This window comes from Rhopalosiphum maidis, chromosome 3 (genome assembly GCF_003676215.2).
Source record: "Rhopalosiphum maidis isolate BTI-1 chromosome 3, ASM367621v3, whole genome shotgun sequence".
NCBI lineage: Eukaryota > Metazoa > Arthropoda > Insecta > Hemiptera > Aphididae > Rhopalosiphum > Rhopalosiphum maidis.
The window spans coordinates 10,356,719-10,383,414 of record NC_040879.1 but is presented as its reverse complement, the minus strand read 5'-3'; the positions used below and the strand labels follow the sequence as shown (position 1 = coordinate 10,383,414).

The 26,696-nt window shown below is 29.0% G+C and overlaps 1 protein-coding gene across 1 annotated transcript; it reads left to right on the top strand.

Annotated features, from left to right (window-relative positions):
* Window positions 1-5,316: 5,316 nt before the first annotated feature.
* Window positions 5,317-25,097, top strand: LOC113559728. The gene is given in 13 exon segments (XM_026965470.1): window positions 5,317-5,772; window positions 9,101-9,650; window positions 10,199-10,428; window positions 11,294-11,596; window positions 11,706-11,810; window positions 13,106-13,354; window positions 13,356-13,370; window positions 14,684-15,065; window positions 20,328-20,704; window positions 21,361-22,231; window positions 22,316-22,573; window positions 22,680-23,958; window positions 24,025-25,097. Coding segments are annotated over 11 exon segments (3,123 nt in total). The 5' UTR covers window positions 5,317-5,772; window positions 9,101-9,406; the 3' UTR covers window positions 22,769-23,958; window positions 24,025-25,097.
* The last annotated feature ends 1,599 nt before the right edge of the window (window positions 25,098-26,696 follow it).

Here is a 26,696-nt window from a genome sequence, read left to right as displayed (position 1 = left end):
TACGCATAAGTGGTAAATGTTAAAATATAAGCATTATGTAATATAATATTAATAGCTCTGATAATGATTAATATTAAGAGGACACTGCACCCGCATGATATGTTGTCTCCGTCTTACAAATGTAAGACATAGCAAAAATTGTTTTGCGCGGGATAAAACCACTTAAGCTGTAATAATAGTTAAGACTTATTACTAATAATAGTTGAGAACATTATCTGTGAAGTATAATTTTTATGTTTTTGATATTAGTTATACTAAAAAAGTTCTTATAGTTTCAAAGTCCATTATTTTTAAACTTGAATAACTTTTTTGTAGTTCTGATATCGAAAAAATAAAAACAATATTTCACAGCCAAAGTTTTCCTTTTTATGTTATTAAAATTTTGTTTCTTAATTATGACTGTAGCTTTTTCGGTTATTTCCAGCGTAAAACAGTTTATGCTATGTTTTACATGGATACACGTCAAAATATCGCGGCAATATTGTCACGGTAAAAATATCGTAGTAATATAGAATTCGTGACAATTTAAGTAAAAAAAATGTTACAATATAAAATAATTAGTCATATATAATAATAGCGTTTTATTTTCATTATTAGTTAAGTCATATATAATTTTAATTTAATTTATATTATTTGGTATTGGAAATGGTGTGATATACCACGTAAGTAGTCGTCAACTGATCTATTTTTATAATCATCTCATATTTTCTTCAGTTTTATAGTGGAATCTTTATTTTTTTGTTTCTTTGGTGGTTCAAATCCTGCAGTATTTTGTTCAATTTTGAAACGGTTTAAACTTTCTTCTTTTTTAATGCAGTAATGAATGCCTAAATCGATGGATGGTGTGCACTTAGTATAGAATTAAAATAATTATGCCAACCTTCGACCGAAATGTTTGTTTGTGGAATATCATCGTTTAACATTGAATAACAATTCCAAATTTTAATTGAAAATAAAGGGGCTCTTCTAGTTCTACGATTAGGTCTACCGATCCATGTATCTTCAAAATAATCAATTAAATTTGATAACATTTCTTGTTGGTAAAATTGAGATTTGAATAAAGTTTCAAAGGCAGACACTACATCATTTTCTGGAATATAAGCAAGTGCAGCTAGTTTTCTCAAATTAAGAACAAAATCGGAATCATTTGAATATTTGGACTGTAATCCGTTGGACTGTATATGTCGTCAAATACTTTGACATAAATGAAAAAAAACAGCCCTTTATATCGACTGAAGGAAATACACATTTTGCAACATTCATTGCACCTTTTTCGAAATTGAAGATAATAGATTTTGGACTGAGTTGTGGATGTAAGGATTTTAATGCAAGAAACATGCATTTATAAGTCTCTTTTTTCTTATTTGGTAGTAAAATATATGCAGTTGGTACGACATTTGAATAACTAACTCCGTGTATTGTGTAAAGTTGATTAAAAATATGAAGTGAACATGAAAAAGTGCCATCCGCCAACCGATGTTCACATATTTGCATTAACTTTAATTTTGTTTCAGTTGTAAAAATTAAAAACCTATCATGGTAACCGTCGTAATTAACGCTATCTACTGTAAAAAATTTTGATTGTTATCTTTAAAAATAATAAATATTGAAATAATAATGATGCGCAAAATTATTGATGTGCTATGAAATGAACCACGACATTACTTCAGCGATATTATTACCGCGACAATTTGACGGGACACCGTTTTACATTATTAAGACAGAAACAACACATGCGAGTGTAGCGTCCTCTTAAATATACAATACCGCAATGGTCTCAATTTAAATATTATGGAAGATTGTATTTATGAGATGTGTATTCTTGAATAGGTAATTAATTATTCTAAAATTTAGGTTCAACATTTTTTTTGGTCAAGTAGTATAAATGTATAATAAATAAAAATTTAACAGTTATTTAAGCATAGGTGACATATTTTTCTGTCCTCAACCGCAGTACAAGTTTCAGATAACATAGCCATTCATTTTTTTCAAAAAGTGTGCTAAAAATATCACCATCATTATCCCAAGATAAATATAATCTCACAATATTATAATAACTTATAAAATATATCTAGGTCATTTTCAAGCGTTTATATCGTTATTTGTTATTTTTTCCATTGTAGTTTTTCCTTATAACAAACTGTCAGTCATTAATGTAGCAAGTCAGTGTAAACACTGTTTTATCGGGTTCGTTAAAAAATAAAACGATATAATTGTGTATATTATTGTTTCGTGACCTTTCTGTACGGGCGTTGAATTTCATTTGATTACTGCATCGTGCCACAAATTCTATTTACTTATTAACTAACCATTAGTGAAAATCAAATTTTTTTAACAAAACATTTGTTAATCACAGCTAAAAAACACATGCAAAGTTTTAAAATGTGTAACTTAATAATACATTTTTAATATAAACATACATACAATTAAAATGTGTTGTCATATTTTATTGTTTGTAGCATGGACTGGTACTAAATTATTTTATTAAAATGTTTTGATTTAGATTAAACTATGCGTTCAAATCATGGGATTGCTTATAATACAAACATTCTTTTTTTAATTTACTATTTATTATTTTCATAATTTATATATATATTTATAAATATCTTCCAAGGAATTCTTAATAAAGACAAGAACTCTAATTTTTTTAATTACTTGAATCCATGAATGTATTGATGTATATTATATTAATATTTCCTAAAATTATCTTATTCACATCATGTAAATATCTTAAGAAGTTATTCTAAATTTACTTATTCTATAAAATATGCATGGATTGTAAATAAGTTATAGCCAGTTATAGGTATCAAATTAAAAAATTAAAACAAAAATGTTTACAACATCTAAACAAACTTAAAAGTGTCATGTCTGTGGTTAAATAAATTCCGTTAATTTATAATTAATTATGAATTATAATAATATGTACACTAATATTTCTTCAGTAACAAGCTACTTAAGATTTAGTAATTAAAAATGCATTGTTCAAAATATCTTAAATGCAATTCTCCATTAATCATTAATATAAAATATTGCTTAGTAATTGCATTTAATTCGTAAATTAATCTACGTCTGTTTTAATATTTTGATTAAGTTGGTTAATTAATTTTGCTACATAATTACCACACTTTGAAACAAAACAGCTAGCATATATCCTCTTACATACATGTATATATATTTATATTTATTTTTGATTATTCAAAAATATTTTCATAATTTTAAATTATTCTGTTTTGAAATTTTGGTAAACATGATGAATTGCGCTTATGATAAAATATTATTATCATGATTAAATAAATAATACAATTTAAATCATACATTATAATATACATATATGAAATATGATATATCATTCGTTTTCTAACCGATTTAACTCATTATCATATTGTATCATTACTGATAAATAATATCTTATATTTATATTACTCAGTTTATGTAAATACTATTTACATCACTATTTAGTATGGAAGTAATCTTATTTTTAAAACTTTAATTATTATTATAATTATATTGGGGCTTACACATTTCTATAGTATTACACTATTACTGATTTTCGTAATAAATACGAAAAAATAAATAAATCGACCTAAAAAAATAGTTCGCTCCAAAAGTTGAATATAATTAGGAATCAAAATATTATACACGCAAATATATAGCTCTATTAAAATATGTAAAAAACCATGAAAATACACAATAAATTATGTTTAAAATGCATTGAGAATTAAAAAAAAAACTTGTGATGTTGCTCTGTTGCGTAATACATAGATGAGTGTATTGTGCATAATGTTCATCATAATTGAGTAGATAACATTAATATTATGTGTGTTCAATAAGAAATTAATAATGAATTATTGTAGATATAAGAAACAACTAATCTGAACCACTACAGTCTATAATGATAGTTTTAAGGATAAAAAGTATATATCGATATAATTTATTTATTTTTCTTTCAGTAATGCATGCCGGTAGATTAAACTTATTGCTAAATCAAATCAAATCTACTACATGATATTTATTATTAATAATATTACTTTAATTATACACATTATATCTAGTCAATAATTATCAATGTACCATTGAACAATGTGAATAGGTCTGTAGTGTAAATAGCAAAAAATTAATGTATACCTTTTTAAAAGCTCATTGTCTACATTAAATAATATTGTATAATAGTATATGTGCATAGGTATAGTGGCGAAAAAAGTTTTAAAGGCCTACTGATAATATTGTATGAATTAAACCCATTATAACAAAATTAATAAAATTATTATTTTTTGTTTAAATATAACATTTTGTTGACATTTAAAGTTTAAAAATATATTAAAAACTGGGTTTTAATTTTAATTTATAGTACTTTATATAACAGATAATTATTAAACAAATTAAACGAAAACATTTAAATACTATTAAATAAAATAGGTATATCAATAAACATAATTTAAAATGAATAGTAAACAATATACGTATATACTATATTATAATGTAAATTAAAAAAATAATTACAAAATAACGTTAATAAAAATTGTTGTGCTTTTTTTACGCTATAGGTTAAGTTAGGGAACTTACTTATAAACATTATCGGTCCAATGATAATTCATTTTTTTAATCTTGTAGGTATAACTAATACAAAATTGGCTAACTAAAATAATTAATATTTTCTGAAATACTTTATTGACGTTTTTTGAATTAGGTACATACGTTTCACTGAAAAAGTTAACAGAACATTTTTTTCTCGTGTTTATGTTGAATTTCATTGTTTCAAATCAAATAACAATTAACGTTAAACGTTAACACTTACATAACGTATACATATTCGAAAACGTAAAAACAAAATGTTTATAATTTAAAAACTTTTATCTAATTAAACGTAATTATGTAAGTACGTACATACATTATATTTTTGAGATTCTTAGGTTATAATAATATATACTATATACATAATATGTGCACGTAATCACAACGTCGGTCGGATTTTGATAACCGTCCATGATTAGGGTAAATTAATTATTTTAATGTTTATGTGCTAATATCTAGTCATTTTGGTAGTACATTATAATACGACTACCATTATATAATACGATTCCCATTACGTTCGCGCCATCTGTGGAACACTTTAATAATATTATTATTATTATTACGAAAGTCGCGTAATTTAAGCACCACCCTCGCACAGCGCGCGTCGGCGGCGGCGCTCGATCGATATTTCGCCGCCGCCGGCGGTCGTCGCTTCTGTTATCATAATTATAATAATAATAATAATAATGTGTCTATCGGCGACTGCTCGGCGGCGGCAGTAGACGACGCGTGTCTCGACGATCGTTGTCGGGTGTTGCTCGTTCGGCGTTGTGCGTGCAAAAAACACGCGATTTACGTAAATATTAAAACGAATAGGCACGTTATTACAGTAGTACTACACGGGTGACTGGCATTTGTACGTGTAGCGTGTGTGCCGGAAAATACCTTATGATATCGTAATAATATTGTTCACGTACCGCAGTAATATCGTGATCGTGTGATTCCACCGACACCTACACGCTAGTGCACAGTAGATGATAATATAGGCACGTAAAACGTGTGATGTGTGAACTGTGATCGCATATCTTACCATATTATAATAATACAATGTTGTAATCGCCATCGCCACCGTTTTGTCTTGTAATAATATTTGTCGTCGTCGCAATACAATAATATTATCATATCGATCGGAAGGTGCGTTTGTGTGTGTGCGACAGGAAGACGGCGGTGACGCGCCCGCGGGAATACGATCGTAAATAGGTGAGTGCGGTTTTGCACTAAAGTGTGAAGTAAACGCCGACACTCGGCTTACTTACGTTATTGTTCATAACAATAATATTATTCGCGTACATTTCTATCATTTGTAACGATTTCTACCGCGTCTGTACGTATACTATTTCTTTGGTCGTTCGAACGATTTATCTTGCAAAGACGTGAAAATATTGTGTTATTCGCAGTCTCATCGTCCGATATCTGTTCAACACAACGGACGAAATGATAAATTTTATACTATGACGTGTTAGGCCTGTGTAAAAGTCCATTATCGAGTTACAGTATTACATCGTTGTACTAATATCGTGTATTATAATAGGTTAACAAATTGGCAATAATTATATATGTTATTCTGATCATATTCCTATATATACGAGTTTAAATCAAACCCACTTTATTTTTCGTATTTTCACGTCGAGTATACGTACAATATTTGCATATTTAAAGATTTTTTTCGTACATATAGAGCATAATATTTACATATTTAATGACTTGCGCCGTTGTATATTCGTTGAAATTATTAATACTTGGTGTATAACAAAGGATGTTGTGTTTGCTTAAATCTTGCATTTAGATTTTCATTTTTTTTATTTACTTTACAGATTTTCGAACCTTAAAACCTAAATTGAAAAACTGACGATTTTTAGTCAGGAATATTTAGGTAGTATATTTTCGTGATATTGACAGTTTTTAATTTCCAAGATTTAAAATTTAAACGTTTATACAATTATTATGCACGAATATTTTTGATATTTTTAAATGTCTATAAGAATAATTTATAAGAAATCTTATTTTAAATTTACAAATTTATTGGCCAAGTATAACATTTTTTATCAAAACTAAAAATTACAACTAAAATTTTTCATATATATGAAATTCCTACAAATTTTCTGAATTTAATTTGTGTTGTAATTTATTTTTTTCATTTTTTCCTAAAATGTTTTTAGTACATTAAGAATGTTCCAATTAGGTTTAATTTAGTACCAGAAAATACATCAAAGTTAAAGATTAAATTATGTTTACTACTGCTAAAAGTGAAAACAAACCAAACACAAATAGTATCATTTTATACATTTATTACTTAGATTAACATTTAAAATATACCTAGTGTTTGATGTTTAGATATACTTTTAAGTTTCAATTTTATTAAATCAGTATAAATATTATAAGCGCTAAAATAAATTCATTACAAATTAAGTCGTACCTATATTATGTTTTCGAGTTTATATTACCGAAAAATATTTATTTTTAAAATGATTTATAAATTGATTTCTAATGCATGTAAGATTCAGTATAGTAATAATTATTATTACTAGATATCTCTACAATGTATTTATAAAAAATAATACATTTCAATAGCTTTAATTATTACTTTATCTTTTAATATAAATCTCATTTTGTCACTTTATTAGTGTAATAAAATAAATCATACAATTATGTTTAATAGATTCGTACAATCTCATTCTATTAAATAACCAATTTTTTGGAATTAAAATCTGTCCTTTATTTTGAACTGGATTAATATTTAATACTATAAGTCTAAGTAAGGAACACTGTTAGGAATACAGTATAATAATTATTATACTTTTAATTTTAGTACACAATTTTATTAGGCTATTAGTTATTACAAAATGTGGTTACCTTCCTATAATTAATTGTATTGTTAGTATTCATAAACCTCTTCCATCTTTATTTATTTGTTTAACTATTTAACAAATCTTGTTCAAATCAATTCCTATTTAGTTTTTAGTGTTTTTATACTGTTCTAGAATTGATTTATCAATAAAAATGTCATAGTTGTAAATCAAATAAAACAATTTACAGCTTAAAACATTTTTTTTAAATAAAAGGTTTTACATTTCGTAGCATAAAAAATTGACAACGTTGATTGTAAATTTAAAAATAAATCTTTTTTGAAATTATTTTAAATCGAAAAAAATCGTTCACCTACACTATACTATTGAATTTATCTTCATGTATAGCAATAAACATAATTTACATCACAATCGTATTATCATAATATCATTATCAGTGAGTAATATTATCAATGAGCTATGGCGTTATTATATTCACGTTAATATATTATAGTGTTATTATAGATTATGGTGCTATAAATAATTAATAATATTGAATAATTAATAAATAAAAAATATAAAATCATTAAATACAGATATACTTAAATCATCACAATCGTTACATTTTAATTATTGATACCTATACAAGACGCCATCATAATAATTTATAAACGAACCGTTTTCGCTATTTTACGCACATATCAATCACGTTTTTCTGCACATCTAAAACTCGTTATTAATATAATATTAGACTCAAGTATAATATTATAGCAATATAATACTTGTTTTTTTTTATGCTTGGATTGCTATTATGTATTATTATTTTGTGTCACACATTGTTTTTGTCTCGACCGGTCGAGGACTCGTTGTTGAGTAGACATATTTTGTAACAATTATTATTTGGGCTAGGATGTATATATATACACAATATAAAATAGTAAAATACACAATAAACTAACGATTACCAATAGTTTTCAAATAATCATATAAATAAATAATTTTTTTAAATTTAAAATCGACTGAATGAGAAAACCTAACTTATTTTTATGCTAGCTAAATAATTGTTGTCAGTACTTATGGATAATACTTTAAATTAAATTCACAGTTATTAACAAATTTTTAAATTGTTTTTCTCGAAGACAAATAAACCGATTTTATGTAATCGAAATAATTATCAGAGTAATATGACTCGACATATAGTTTTTACATTATTACTTTCGTTTAAATAATATATGTCTGTTTCATAAAATATGCACATTCATATAGTTACACTTACACATATTAAATAGTTAATACAATGCAATTGTAATATTCAAAGTAAAAAATAAATAGTTTGTATCGCAATATACGCGGCGATTTTTGGACACTACTAATCAATTTTCTAAAAAAAAAAAACACTTAAAAATAAACGGCATACCAAAGCTGAATGCATATAAAATATAAATCCTAGCCCTAAACAAAATATTTTGTTTTTTTTTTTTAAATGCCGTCTATCAGCAGCGGGTCGACGACCGTGGCTTACCACGTTTATGTATTATTATATATTTTTTATTTATCGTTATTGATCGCAATATTACCAATACTTATGACTAATTGGCAAGTAAACGAATCTTTTTACTGATTTTGGCTTGGTTCGTAATAATTTATATCGTATGTCTGCATGGTTTGCATGTACTTTGGTTTGACCGGAGTGTCGACTTATAAAAATATAAAATAACCGAAACGTTTTTATCTGCGTGTAGATATTTACGACAGCGGAGACGGCGGCGGCGGCAGTAGCATCAGCAGTGGTACAACAACAACTCATCACCACCACCCTCAAGCAAGCGACAGCCAGACGCCGCCACTTTACTGTCGAGGACGATACATTACAACTTCGTCACCATCTGTAAATAATAATAATAATAATAAATATCAATAAAACAAGACCGCCATCACAACCATCACCACTACAACTATCTCCCCAAATATCATTACCAAAACCACTATATCGCAACCACCACCAAATCGACACGACAATACTACAACACGGCCACGTGGACTTCGGTATGCAAGCGTCCACGTCGCCCGCGTTCGCGCCGCGGCGCCCGTCCGCCTTGCGCGTGGACGGCGTCGGCGGTCAGCGCACTACTACGGCAGCCGCTTTTTCGTCCGTAGACCGTCTGCTGGCGGACATCGCGTACCAGCGGCAAAAGGAACGACAGCGCGCGGTCGTGAACGGCCGACAGAGCCGGCAGAGCCGACGACACCGCGACGACAGTTCGCGACGTTCGGCTTCTACCTCAGCCACAGGTAAATGACGATGGTATTTCATAATGTATTATATTGTTATGTACGTATTTACTAGCGGCGGGCGTCCCACACCCGTTATTTTATCGTCGAACGTTTTGGAGAATATCATAATAATATTGAAAAAAAAAGGTTAGGTTAACTTAGTTTAAGTAAGTGATTCCTAACGTGTGCGGTATCGCCTTCTTGTGGGATTTTTTAATTCTTAGGAGTCGTTTTACTTAAGGTGGGCGATTCTACTCTGACTTTAATTTTTATTGATTGTTAACTCATTGCAATAAAATGTATAGGTAACTGTGAATGATCAAAAAAAAAATAAACAGGTTAGGTAACAGGTCGATGTGTCGTCGTGTAGAGGAATAATAATAAAAAAAAAATATTAATAGTACACATTTCACAACAATAGGCCATTTTCCGACGCGTAAAAATGCAATGAATTACAATTTACAGGCCCGTTCAGTTCACGCGTTTTTTAAGTTCATCGTGACGTTGTCGTTCTCGTTTTTATGAATACGTCTTACAATGCATATGTATATATTTTTTTTAATAAGGAGCAGCGACTACAAATTGCGTAACAACCACCGGATCTGAACTCGACGACGAGGCGGCCTCGGCGTACTGGTGGACCGACGTGTTCCTCCGATATTTTGTGTTCGACGAGGACTGCACGAAGACTACCGCCACGGCCGACTCGGACGACTTGTTGTTTTTCGTGCGGCGCCGGCGAAACAGGCGCAAGTGCAGTAAGAGCCGATCGTCCTCATCACAACGTAGGCGAAAGGTAAGGACACATGTGCATACACCTATATATAATAACTCTACGAGACTATGAAACACCCTCTTCATCGCACTGCGAGTACCCTAATACCTTAATTCATAAACGTTCAAATTCTCGTCCTGACACCGACCTATGTTTTATTTCATCTTACCGCATTAGACGTATACTAATATTTTTCTAAATCTTTTTTTTTTTACAAAATATATTATTTCTCGTGTTGCGTCTCACGCCGCTTCATATAATACAGTCATAAACTCACTTTGGTTTTGTCTATCAATATTCGATCGTTCATAAATATAATCAAATATTATAATCTTGCCAATAATCTTGTACATACTTCATTTATATCGATGTATAAACTGTATGTTTTGAGAGTAGGTAGGTACTAGAATTATTACCACTTGTTTAGGGGACAGTAAATAAATACAATATATCAGTGGTCGGCAACTTTTTTAGACAAGCGGTCACATTCAAGAATTAAAAAGAATTTGTGGGCAATATAAAAGTAAAAACTTTATATTCTAAAATTATAAGGTATGAAAAAAAAATACTGTCTAAAACATTAAAATAAAAAAATGTATAAAAAATTATTCTCGTTCTAAAATTTAAAGCGGGTCGTACAATAGCGGCGCGGGTCGCCGGTTGCCAACCATTGCGATGTATGATATTCTGTAAAAATACAGTTATAAGTTAAGCTGAAGGTAGTCGTTTTGTATATCATAAAGTATACAGAATTTTCAACAAAAAAACATATAAAATATGTACATATATAAAATATATATATATATATGTGTGTGTGTGTGTGTGTGTTGTGGGTAATAATTTTAATTTTTCTTTGCTCACTGATCACCTCGGCGTCTATAAATAGGTAACTTACGACACTCGGGCTTACCGAAAACAACAGCACAACCAACAGCAGCAGCAACAACAGCAGCAAAAACCGACCATGTTGCCGATCGGCGACCCAGCAATCCTGTGGCGGCACACGGTGTGCCTGAACGCCATCGTTCATCGGCTGCGGTACACACTCACGGTGGCCGTGTGCGTGCGTGTGCCCAGAAAAGCCGCCACCTGTTTCAGTTACTGCGACGGTTCGCGAGAATTCGAATCGGCCGACGACGGGCAAGGAGACTGCGAATACGATCTTCAGCTGCTGTCGCGACACGTGCACGTGAGTATATATTATATTATCTCGCGGACTTTCTGCGCGGTCTTCACGGCAATTTCTAATTGATTTTTGTCGCTGTTGACTTAACACGGTATGATGAAATAATAAGCAGACAGTGTACGCATCGACTAGTGGCAGGCGTATGGACGCAGCCAAGGGACCTAGAGAGCGGCCCGTGTATCCCGCCTTGTGTTGGGCCGTCGACGATTTTGCCGAAGTAGGTGCTATATTATGTATTATGTATATGTTAAATTATATTTAAAATGTTGCGTTTTGTTGCGATTTATTATGATATAGTATTAAATTAATATCGATCTACATTTATAATACATTTAATTTAATTACGTTATGACAATAAATATCCCAAACGTGCTGGATATATGATCTCGTTTTAGGGTTAGAATCCTTTTACACATAGTATGGTTGTGAAATTGATTTTTGAATTTAATAATTACAATATTAATGTACTAGATAGGCACTCAGAAAACTAGATAAATAAAACATGACATCACTACAAGTCAAGTATCATTTGTTAAATTTACCAGTTCAAAAACCAAAATGTGTATCAATTTTTTAAAGAATTTAAAATTATAATTCGTGTACACTAATGATTATATATTTTTAATAAAAATAACGATTTAGTTAAATGGTAGATAAACTAATATATCAGTAGTAAGTTGAATTGTTAAAAAAAAAATTGAAATAGAAAAAATAATGATATTTGTATTTAAATTTAATTTTAAGAAATCATTACCAATAATAATCATGAGTAAAATGTTGCGGATAGGTAAATGTATAATACAATACTTATTAATTGTATAATATTTTCGTTGTTTCTAATACATGATTAATATTATAAGTATATTATAATATATATAGTAATATATTATAGTATATTATTATATTATATTATTTAGTATTATTATACGATAAAATTATAAACTAATGTATTTGTTTTGTGCATACATTTATTACTAGGATAGCTTATAATAATTAGTATAATTGAATAATTCTATATGAATACTGAAGGTAAATGATATAAATTAGTTTTCATTCGACAAAACAATACGTCAATATCTGTCTATATACATCATTTATTATACTGATGGGATATATTTAATATGTTTTCCAACTATTTTGTGCCATTTGACATTTTTATAATTGACATTGGTCAATATTGATTTTGAAAAAAAAGCTCTGTGAAGCATGTATTATTGCGCACATTTTACTCATTTTATTATAATGAATTGAATTATTGTATATTAAATTTATTTCGTCTAACCTTAAACTTGTTTGTGAATATGATTATCTGCATAACAGCCTTCGCAATTCGATTACAATACATTTTTAAAAATATCATCGTATATATTATTTAGAATCAATACAATATGAATATATTATTTTATTTTTAAATATATATATTTTTTTTTAATATCAGTGATTCGGATTCTATTTGCTTTTTTTTAATCGAGTTCCAACTAAAATGTTAATATTTTTTAATCCGTAACGTAGGCGTTCCGCACAGTGATTGTACGCCCTGGACAAACGGTATGCGCCGAGCTGGTTGCAACTTGGCCTGGTCCGGCAACCGTGGTCGAGGAATACCACAATAACGACAACGATGACGGCAACGACAAAGATTTGGATGACGGAAATTGCAACCTATTAAATCGTCACAAATCCACGCCAGTCAAACTAAAACAAAATCAAAACAGAGCGGTTCTGTTCACCGGTGCCGTCCCTTACGCCGCGGTGCGCGCCAGCATACGAGTGCAAGGTGATTAGATCATGCATTTTTAAGACAAATTTGCATTTACATCTCTACATAGGACAGAACTTTTGAAAGAAAAATATAAAATACACAACTTAAAAACAATCTCAGAGAGATCATTATTCGTTTTATAAAATAATGTCGTCACATTTACCCAGTACATAAAACTCCACAAAAACGTCCGTTAAACGTTCTCTTAAATGTTAAACTTGCGTAGTTAACATAAAAAAAAGGCGGGCAAGTGGATATCGCTTTGCTGTATCATAGTAGACATGGATATGAGTATGTCACTATAATGGATGTGTAAAATTTGAATGCAGTGATAGCTATCATTGTATACGAAAAACGATTCTAAACGGAGATGATTTGTAAGTCTAGGATAATTATAGGAGGATATATTATATTATTACCTATATTTAAATTGTAATATATTGTTATTTTATTCGATTTCGTAAAAAAATAAATTTTATACGCTCATAAATTTTTTTCTTTATTGACGCTGGAGTTTTTTTTTACTGTTATTTGAAGAAAAAGTTATGGAGGACCTTGTGTTGGGTTTTTTAATCTTAGATATAAATCACCAAAATTTTATGAATTTTCAACTTCAAAATGCCTTGCAAATTTTCGCAATTTTGACATATTTTGTAAACATTTGAACTTTTAATGCTTATAAACAAAAATTGTGAGTAACGATTTTTGATTTTTTTTTTTTAATACAACAAGAACAATTTATAATAAACCTTGTATTAAATTTTAAAGATTTTTTGAAAAGTCAAATTTTTTTATCGGCATTTCAAGAAAAAAAAGTTAGAAAAATCGAAAATTTCAATGGTTTATAAATAGTTTAAAAAAATTCTAAATATTTTGAAAATGTAATCGTAAATAGATAACGCTAATATAAACATTTGGTAAAAATTTCAAGTATTTACAATGATTCGTTTTTGAGTTACAAAAAATCGATTTTGTTGAAAGTGGTTAGGTAGCGTAAAAATTCTGTCTTTCCGTTACTTTTTCAGTTTTTCAATATATCATCCGAAATAAATTATAAAAATTTCAAAGACTCGCTGTAAATTCTACATTGGTTTGATATCGTTTATAGATCAATTCAACTTTAGCCATTACTCGTCTCAATATAAAAAACTCACAATCTGCCTTTTTAGTACAAAAATATGTTTCTAGTATTTATTTATTTTATTTTTTTGTTTCGTGAACCTATGATTTTTGATGTTGATATCGTGCCTTGAATCACAGTCGAGTTTAGTACATTATTGCCATGTAATATGGTACTTGTGTTTGGTACTTATAGCAATCGTTTACAGATGAGCTTGTACCGCAATGCGGAACGCCAACGCAGGAAACGGTGGCGGCAACAGCAACGGAAACGCGGAGGCAAGAAATCGTCGCTGGGCGCTGCCCTGTCCGCATCGTTGACGGCGCTGTTCGTGGGCGGCAGCAAAGACTCTGCCCCGACATCAGACTGCGGAGACTATGATAACTATTACGGTGCTGGCTCTTCCACGACCGTCGCTGACGCGGATCGCGTGGAATATGTGACGGTACGTGGTTGCCGACCGAGTTGTGATGACGACGACAGCGGCGGCGAATTGTCATCGGATGACGAAAATCGCGACGGCGACGACTCGGACTTTGACGCGGACGACAGTTGTACGAAGGGCCTGGCTCAGATGGCCGTCACGCTCGGTAAGTACAAACGCTTTATTTATTTATTTTTTCTTACAAAAACCCGTACAGCGTGTTACGTCCATGTTTGTGATTATTATTATCATCGTTATCATTATTCATTATTATCGTGATTATTTTTATCACACGACCACCGACAATCTAAAAACGAACGTTTGTCGGTTACAGTTCTAACTCAGAACTATTCTAGATTTGTAAGGAATGACCAGCAATTAAAGACAACCAACTAATACTACCTAATCTGAATTTATGTTGTTTTCTTTCCGAATTCCGAACGGGATATTATGCACAGGTACTATTATATATATATATATATATATTATATTATATTAGTAAAAATACTCATAACCATGAAACCAATGATATTCGTATAAGTACCGTTTAAATACTAAACATTGTCTTTACTTGATATTATTTTCGTACAGGTGCATTATACGAATAATCAACAATTCTAAATTTCTAATGAAGAACGTCATATTATATTATACTAAATACTCATTATTTAGGGTAAATTCATATCAGATAACAGGTTTTTAACGCTAAAAAATATTTTCTACCTCAGTCACTTATTTTTTGCCAACCGTACTGATTATCAAATACTACACCATCTGCATATTTTAAAATTGCCATAGTTTATTTTAAAAAAAATTACTTTTTTAAATTTGAACTCTTCAATATTTTATTTTTAAACTTTGTATATAAAAACTCAAAAATTAATTCAATTAACCCTTTCCCTGCTGAATTATTTTTTACCAGTTCACAGCACTGTGCTGAGATTAAATTTTATTTTTAAATATTTTTTTCGTATTGTTTTAAATATTGTTATAGTTCAAATAATAACTATCAATAAAAAAAAAATTTTCTAGTAACTTTTTTAGCAGATATTAGTTAATTAAGTTAATATTTGGTTCCTAAATAATCGATAATGAACTATTATTTGAATTTATCAAATAATAACAATTTGGGAACCATGGAAAATCAAAAAAATTAGTTTGCTTATAACTTTTTTAATATTTATCGTTTATTTATTTTATTGTCTCTTTGGATTCGTCTAATTATTTACCATTTAATGATATTATCACATTATCGATAACAGCTTTTGTTGATTTTTAAAATATTATTATTTATTTAATATATTAGATATTATAGTTCCAATATAATTGACAAAATAGTTTGATACAACTGAGTTTAACACATGACGCTTAACGGTTCGTTCTTGTTAACTGCTACGTGCATGCGTGTAGATGTTTCCCTTTATTCTAATCAAATCATCTGAACTTAAAACCACTCACACAGTTATCATTCATTAGACACATAAAAAATAATTGGTTTCCAATGGAAGAAGTCTTTTTTACTATATTATACAAATGGGTCGAAATGGGACACTTTTTGTCTATATTATAGACTACAGATTATTGATAGTACCAATTATATATATATATATATACTGATTTACACTAAAATATGGTTTGAGGTAGATACTACCACGATGTTTTTCTGCCCACAGTATAGTCAAACCTAAAAAATTCGATAATTTACAATCTAATATTATACTAAATTTTTTACCCTACCTAAAATTCTTCATATCATTTTTAAAGCGTATTTTTTTGCATTTTGAAGTATTTCAATTACATTTTCATTTGCATGTCAGTTTCATAAGTAATTTTTCCACATGAATTTACTAGGCCTTTAGTGTGTGGCTCTTTTTATGCATGACGTTTTTCCAGTTAATAATATATTTTAGGTACATTAATGTAACACTATATTTTTTAAGTGGAATGTTATTATCCCTTAACGTATATTTATTATAAATTGCGCGCATATTTGACTAAAAACAAAAATTTTCCATTTACATAAACACTCTCATTTAAATTACAGCACAATATAATTTATGGTACACGCACGGTTGATAGTTTTCGGCACCAATACTTTATAGTTTTTATATTATTATTTAAATATACACGTGGGAAATACATCTTATTATATTTTATTAATGTATATTCATTAATTTAGTATTTTTAACTGAGTACATGAAATTTAATAATAATATAATAAATAGTAAATACTGATTAAATACATACTGTATTCGCTTTACAATAACATTAATACATACATAGTGATGTAACAATAAACATTTGTAATACATTATGATAAAATATATAATATACCCATAATATATATATAGACCAGTAAAATTGTGAAACAAACTTGAATAAAAAAAAAAATAATACTTATATAATTACAATACACTACATATAATAATAAAAAATTATTTCTGACAAACTCTATTTTAAATAAATATGGCATATTTGTTTAGGTGCATAAGGTCAACATGTATATATATAATTTAATATGTTTTTTAACAAACTTAGGATAATTTTTGCTATTAATTAAACTATTATAGATTATTGGGTATTGATAAAATAAAAATGGCCGTGTAACAATATAATACCCGTAGTACATCGTTGTATTCGTTCAATATGAAAATATGTTAATATCTAGTGAATTTTATTTTATTTTATAATAAAAGTTAAAGTGTGTGTGTGTGTGTGTGTGTTTATATTTATCTGTTTCTATGCTTTATTATTATTTGACTGAGTACCTATAGTATATAGGCATGTAGAAGAAGTACTAAAATTAAATTACTTGTTATTAATGTAGAAATCGTTGATAAACTATCTAGGTACACAACAATAAATCATATAGATTTTCTATTTTAACTAATCGCAATACGAATATAGATATATTACTTCAATAAATTTAATATAATATTTTTGTGTAAAGCTAGAATTTATATTTCATAAAAAATAAGATAAATATGCAATAAACTAACAAATAATTTCCAAAACACTATAATATATTATATAGAATTAAAGTAAAGCATTTTCTAACATTTAAAATTTATTGAATTAGAAAACTGAAGTATTTTCCTACAAATTACATAACTGTTGTTAGTATTATTTTCAAATACGTAAATTCATGGAATTTTAATCGATTTTTAAAAACACTGACTTTACGAAATTGAAATTTACAGTGTAACATAAATAGCACAAAAATACAAAATATGCCCTATTCATGTTTATAATAGTAAACATTTTTCAAAATAAAAAAATTTATTATTTGTATAACTACATACAGCCATTCGTGGACATTAGTACATTACTAACTACATTTGTGCGTAAAAGGACTGAAAAAATACCAATTCATAGATATAAATCTTAGCCCATGACTTACCTTACATACTACACACATACGACGTACCTACTATTTATTTATAATTATAAACATATAATAATATATACATTATACATGTACATATATACGTATGAAATAATCTGATATACCTTCTGATATGTCAAATTTATTATTTATGCAGCATAATATCATTTACCACTATTTGCATACTTATTACCAACCACTTGATATCCACGTCCCTCGGTACTTAGTATCTCCAATATCTATTATTATTGCAAATTTTAATAGTTTTATATGCCGTACTCTGTCTTACGCAACACAATAATTACGTTTCAATGAAAACAAATAGCGTTTAGAACATAACATGATAAATTTTGTTTTAGAAAATGTTGTCGCACGCATCTCATACATATCTGGAACATAAAAATGGACCTAATTTGTACCATTATACCTTAGCACAACCACTTATATTAAAAGTACCGACTTAATAACTTTCTTGTCGCTATTGGTTATATTTTGCACTTCGTTATGTTTGAACAAAAATATTATATACTCGTTGTTAAAAAAGCAATATCTTGTAGAAAAAAAGGTATTTTAAGGCGTGTATTTCAAAATTATTAGAAAAATTTTATAATATTTAACATTTTTAATAATAATATCAAGTATAGCTCATTATTTCCAAAAATAATATTATTGGCATTGAAAAATTTAAATCTTTTATAAGTATATCAAGCTTATTATTTATAATATCATATATATGTTAGTATTATGCGAATGTAGGTGCGTATATGTATTTATGTTATTTTTTTGTGTTTTTTTACGCAATTGCTCGTGTCAGTCCCACGTGTATATTTTATAGTAATGTGCTCCGTATTAATATTTATCATCGGAGTACCTATATAGTAGGGTTTCAAGTACGAGTAGTTATACTAGGAGCAGCCACTACCAATATATTATAATTTATGGAAGTAATGTTCAAGCGAGTCAAAATCTGCGCTCGTTCAGAAGAAGACACTGTGTTTTGTGATCTGACGGTGGCGCTAAGACGATCAGCCGCGATCAGCGGATCCATAACCTAATAGCCCAAAATCCAAATATGTATGATATAGTAAGTATCTCTGTGCCATGTATTTTTTAGTTGTAGACTTAGTGTTTCGCCAATGTGTAGGTAAAAGCGCCGTAGTGTAATATATGATAGTAGAGACTTTAATATAGAAGTGTCACACGATTTAGTTTCAGTTGTTTAAATTATCATCGTTACTGGTTGTTTTCATAAAAAATAGGACTCTATAAATTAACTTCCATATATACAAATATACAATATGCACTCTGAACATTTTCCTCGGCATGTTTCTAACCTAAAAAGTTAGTCTCATATTTAAAAATGTATAATAACCATTGTGTACCAAGTTATATGGTATTATAATTTCATAAAATTATTGAGAATCGACTACAGATAGGTAGGTTAATAATTTTATTTTTATTTTGGTAGTGAGCACGGTTTTTAGCAGTTCTTGCTTCATTTGATTAGTTACGTGTATTGTAATATAATTACAAATTAGTTTGAACATATTTCAGGACATACTATTTATTTTGTTTAGTCTTTAAAATTATTAATATTGATATTATGTAATTAATTATTATAGACACAAGTTATGATTATTAATATACATTATTAAAGGCTGTTAGATAAATACACCCTCAGGGATTATTTTCGATAGAGGATAGATACCTAAGTCCAGAAATTTTCGTTTTTAATATCACTAATTTATTTATAATTGTATACATTTCAATAATTTATTGTTAGATAGTTACATTAAAATGTTTTAGAAATTGTATTTTATTTATTTATACATTACATTCTACTTCAGCCCCATCATGACATTGTGTTGAATACCCGATAGCAAGTGTTTTGGGTTACATAAGGTAATAGTTCCGTTAAAAGCTTATTATTTCAATAATGAATATGATAATAATAATAATTACAATCAACTATTGTAACGGATGGTAGTAAAAACACTAATATTAGCTATATGCGTGAATTTTATGACATTAATTATTTAACAGCACCAATACAGCCGGTTGAAACGGTAACCTCAGGTTTTGATGGTAATCCTGAATACCACTATCACCAACAGGAGTGTGGTGGTAGAGAAGACGATTGCGGCGAAACCAGATACGATCAGAACCCTGATTTTACTACCAACGCATATTATGATCAGGATAACGATGATTACACCACAGTGATTGGTTACCAGCAACAGCAACTCGAGTCCTACACGACACCGGCAACAACTTCTGAACCGGGTGATTACTATGATTACGGATGGGACTATGAAACTGCGGCCAGTAGCGAACAGCAAACACCCCAAACGCCTTCCTATTATTATCAACAACAACAGCAGCAACAACTTGAGCGTCAACGACGCAGGGGCCGCAAACCGGTAAGATATATTTTATTGTTTAATAATACAATGAAACTTATTAGATGGAAAGATAGGTTTTTTTCACAAGTGTCTATTAGTTGTTGGATTTGACAATAGTAAAGTTTGTATGCCAGATTTATTGCGGAACTAAGTCAATATCAATCTATTTGCACATCTTTACATTATAAATTATAGTCATTTTAAATGAGTTTCATTATGGTGATAATAATAATAATAATATATTCATTTTAACAAAAAAAGCTTATATACTGAGATGTGATGTATTTTTAAGACAATTCATAATCACGTACAAATTATCTATAAAAAAAAATGAGCCATTACGTTATAAAAATGATGTAATTATATAAATTTATCTTTAATTAAGCATTGGTCTGAAATTGTATGCTTCACTTAAAAAATATTAGGTAGCTATGCTATTAGATTTAGAAAATAGCCAAGTACTGATATATTTTAATCATTTTAATAATTCTATACAGTTTTATTTTTAGTATGAGTATTCAAGTATATTATATTAAACTTATGTGGGTCATACTAGCATTAGATAATATTATTGATATAGATATAAAATATTTAACCAACAAATATCATTGATTTTGTCTGCATTGTTACTTGCATTCATTGATGTTTTTTTGTTTTGATCTCACTTACAATAGAGGCGACTCAGTGACCCATGCTCTACATCTATTTTCGATCAGCTGGATAACAATGACCACGATACAGAGCAACATCACCAGCCCTACCAACAACAGTACGAAATCAATAATTATAATAGCATGTGCGGAAAGAAAAGTAGGCGAAAACAAAAGTATAACTACCAGCATCGACTACAACAGAAACTGAATAGTTATGGAAGTGTAAGAGGATTATCGTCGGTCGCATCGACACCAGGAAAATCTGGAAAAATGCAACATCCACATCGGGCCTGGTCTGAGAGCGATGGGTTGGATCAGTATGGCGGTGGCTTCGTTCAACAAATTCAAAATCAGCAAAAGCCTCAACTGTTACTTCCACCTCCTGTACCTTATTATTGTGCTGCTGAAGCAGCCGAATCGGGTTTTGCGCAGTACGTGCACAAAAGTCCGGGTGGCTGGTGGACACGCACTAAGAACAAGCGGCGTAGAAGACGTCATAAAAGTACGAAGCGAAAGCAGAGTAGTAAGACTAATATAACCGTTATAGATCGACGTCGAAGTTCCAGCGCTGGTCCGAATAGTTACACCGTTACCGATTACGAGAATAGTTATGGCTCAGATTCGGGATCAAACTCAGACCATAGCCAATCAAACTCTGATGAACAAGAAAGTGATGGCGAATTCATTGGGGCGCTCGCTGCTGCCGCATCATTTGGTCAGGACCCTGATCGAGAATGGTTGCAACGGGGAAGCGCTGGTGATCCAGTAGCTGATTGGGATCGGTATGACTGTGAGAGTGACTCATCATCTGAACCTAATGACGATAATATGGTTGAATGGACAACGGAGATCATGGCCACTGATATAAGGCGTAAACAACCATATCCAAACTGTAAGTATAAAAGTATCACAGTAAATTACAAAAATCAGTTTAAATATAATTAATGAAAAATACGTGTGCGTTCATTTGTTACAGGTTCAACAATAGCTATGTCATCTAGGATGGTACATGACAATTCTTTAAATTTTTGTGATGAACAGACACCGACACCTGTTTTTACAAACCGTCATCTTCATCATCAACCAAAACAGCAATCTGTTGGGCACTCACAACAATTTAATCGGCGGCTATTGGTGCCACAATTCCGACCTCAACCACTCGAGCCACCACCACCACCTGCGCTTAGCGTTGCATTTACTGCCGTAGCCTGTCCGTGGTGGACAGTCCTAGAAGGTGAGCTAACTTAAATTGCTTATTACATTTTTGTACAGAATAATTGAATAATAAAAGATAAATTGATTTTATGTTTTTAACAATTACTTGTTTGCTTGTTTGGTAGATGTGTTGCATGTGAATGCCAAAACTTCAGGAGAGCAATTATCATCAAATAAAATAATCACGAGATTACCGCTCCTCACGTTTGATTAAATATAAACGTCGCTAAGAAAAATAATGAACAAACAACGTTTTAATTTTGTGAACACATTAAAAATTACTTTGTATGCCTTAGTGATGGCGTTAAACTCACTAATTACTCATAGAGTATAAAATATATAAAAATTATTGCATGATGGAAAACAAAATACTTCATCCTAGCTTTCGGAGTAAAACAAACAGAAGAATAAACGTCAGCTGTGAATAATTAGTATATTGATTAAACTTTTACGATATATAAGACGTAATATGTGTATTATACTATGTTAATACAAGAATATAATGGACACTCAATGTCTTGAATACAAAAAAATTAACTCAAAATAATTAAAATTAAGAGTCTTATAAGATATTATTGATTCAAAATAGATTTTTGCTGCTACAATGAAAAACAAAATACGCTGATACTTTAATTTCAAAACTATTTTTCTTTAGAGAAGATAAATAGCATAACAAGCATACGAGTATTTCTATGAATCATGAAAACCCATCCGGATAATGAAAGTTGAATTTAAGTTTTGTCCCACTTCTAGAGCTCTAACAGAAAAATGCAAGATTCATAATCATAGTGTTCCGACTGTTTTGAACATACTTGTATAGTATATATATTATGTGCTATTAGAATATTATAAGACACTTCATGTCCATTAATTAATTAAGAATAACTACTATAAGAATTTATAAATAAATTATTGTGTTGAAATGAAAATCATGATAAATAAACATGAACAGCTGGAATTATATTATATTAATTACAATTATATGATGAATAATTTTCGGGTATACCGTATAAGAACAGCAATTAATTTAAAGTATGAATTTAATTAGCGATGACAAAAAGTTCAAACTAAACATGCTTTCTTATGTACAAATATTCATTGATTCAGTCTTTGTTGGAAAAAAATGTCGTCCAATTTCAATCAAGTGCATTTATTGATTAGTAACTGTGACCATACATCTGCCATGGCTTAAAAATAAATGCTAAGTCGACATCCCAGTGGTCCTAACAATGAATTATTTCTTTGTAACTGAGAATAATATTTAATACCTGACGACCACAAGGCACAAACTGTATTCCCATCTAGAGAACACTGATGTTGCAATCATTTGAACAATCATTGTCAATGATGGATATAAGAAACGTTAATTGCGGTCGTCAGGATTATTTGGCAAGTTTATATTAGGTATGAATAGTGTTATTTATTCTATGTATATAATGATACATTTAATATTTATTTTTGATTTTTCAGTTGGCGGGTGCTGTGACAGTTACAAAATCCATTATCTACGAACGTAATTAAGTTTTTACTGCTCAAATTCTGGAATCAACAGGCACATAATTTACACATAAACATAACTAGTTTTTGCGCATGTCTCTCCATTCCACATTAATTACATCACCAGTCACCACACCACACATACAGCATCCAATCATTTCACCACCATATAAACACTCAACTGAATTATTATATTTTCATCAAAGCTTAGAGCATTTATTTATTACAAAAAATCATTCACTCAATAAAACCTTGTATCTAAACTTTGTTTATACGTTAGTTATGTAAATGCAAACTGTGTCGAGTACTAATAATTTGACTGAGATTCTAATGATAGCAAAATGCACATCGTAGACAAGTAGCTTATTTATGTAGAATTTGTGTAGAATTTTAATTATTGTATTTGTATATAAATACAACACAATTTATCAAGACTACATTTAAATTTTAAATATTTCAAGTACACCATAAACTTAAATTTGCTTAAAATTGTCTATGAAACACATTTACTTGTTTAACAAACTTACAGTTGTGTTATAATTTATTTTTCATCTTATAATGTTGCTTATGCGTGTATCATTAAATTTGTTACTTTGTTAGCAACGATAGCATCTCATATAAACCTTTTTTTCTATTGTAATATTGTATTGCCAATTCAGCATGTCATCTTTGTAAGTTGTATAATTTTAAATATATTTTCAAAAATAAACATAGATTTCTTACACATCTCTTTCGATTAAAATCTTACCAATCACATGTGTGTTTATTTACATTTGAGTGAAAATAACGTTTCTTCTTAAAAAAGGATCTGCACATTTAATTTCACTACTGATTGATGGTGTTGGTGTTGGTGTTGGAGTTGATACTGTTTATTATTCTTGAGAAAATCCTGAATTTTATTTTCTAAGTATTACTTATCTATTGACTATTTGTTTAAATCACCGAAACAAAAAATATGATTAAATGTTATTTCTTAATAATCATACTAACTTCGTTATTTTGTAAATTATGTACTCTAACCTTAAAAACTTAAGATAAAAGGACCAACTCTGTATATTAAATTATTAAATAAAATTTAACATTTTTATATAAATTATGAATTGTTATATTCGACTAAGTTATATAATATGATTAACTAGTAATGTTTTAAAATTGTTTCTACTTGTGTTGATGGTTTTGTATTTTTATTCAGTATTAGTTTAATAAGTGTTTCCGTAAGTTCTATCTTACACATTGATATGTTGTTAAAATGTGTATTATTTTAATATTATTATTCATTACAATATACTTTGTTTGTACTTTAACGTATATGTAACATGAGTTTTTGTTATTTATAAGAATATAATCCTCTTAAAGAGAATTATATTAAATTTCGAAAAATATTAAAAGGTACTTGGTATATATTGTGTATTTATTGTTTACCAAAGTACTAAACAATAAGATGGCAATGTAATGTAAGTATAACGTATAACAATAATGTGTGAATTAAAACAATAAAACAGTCTAATGAAATAAATTATAAGCGTATCCTAACAAAGAAAATTTAATAAATATAATGTATTCTCAATTCTTAAATCCTATGAAAAATAAAAATATTTTAAGAAATATGTTTATTTTTAATGATATTAATATTTCAAAAAATGTCCAACTTTACAGGCGCATATAAATTCCACCGATTTATATTTATAATAATTAATAATGACCACTAGTTAGTGGTTGAAAAAAATTGAATACAATTTAAAATATAGATTGATAATGTTTAGATACAGCTTTAACGAATTGCATAATAGTAATATTTTTTTCCCTTGAATAACGAAATTATGGTATTTAAATATTTTTGGCATGGTTTTGATTTAGAATTTCTGAGATTATCAGGTTCATTACATCAACTATATTAAAAATATTTTTAATCTATGGATTTTACCATGGGTGGAATTTACATTTTTTTTTCAGGTAAAAAAAACGTACCGGTGGAATTTAAATGTTTTAAATTCAACCCAAAAATCGACTAACTATAAATCGGTGGAATTTACAATCACTCAATTATTATAAGTAATTATGACATTTTCTTGGAATTTTTTTCTTGTATTAAAATTAGTTATACCTATATTAAATGTTTTTAGTGAAAAGACGAGTTAAAGATAATATATGTATATTTTGCAGTTTTTGAAATATGTAATTACAATTTATGAAGAAAAATTATATTGGAAAGATAACTCAAGAATCGTACACTAAATTAAGGGTACGTATTTAACCGGCATTGAAATGGCTTTTAATTGTAAGTTATTAATATTCATTATTTTTTGTTATTATTTTTGGTTACTCGAACTCACATGATCTCAGAGCTCACTGAAAAAAACATTGCGATAACATAACGATCGAGTAACTTGCAAACAATCAAAAAGATATGAAAGACTTGTAAAGGATTTTTGGCTAAAGGTGACGCGTGTGATATAATTATAAAGGTACTTAATGATAGTGACTGCGGTCGATTACAATTATGTGTCGATAGTACGTTTATCTATTACGTGTTAATATTGTTCAAATTCTAATTTTAATATTACAATTTATAGGTACTGAAATGTGCACATTCGTTTTTAATTATACAGATATTTGGTATATTAAGACAAACCAATCAACTAATG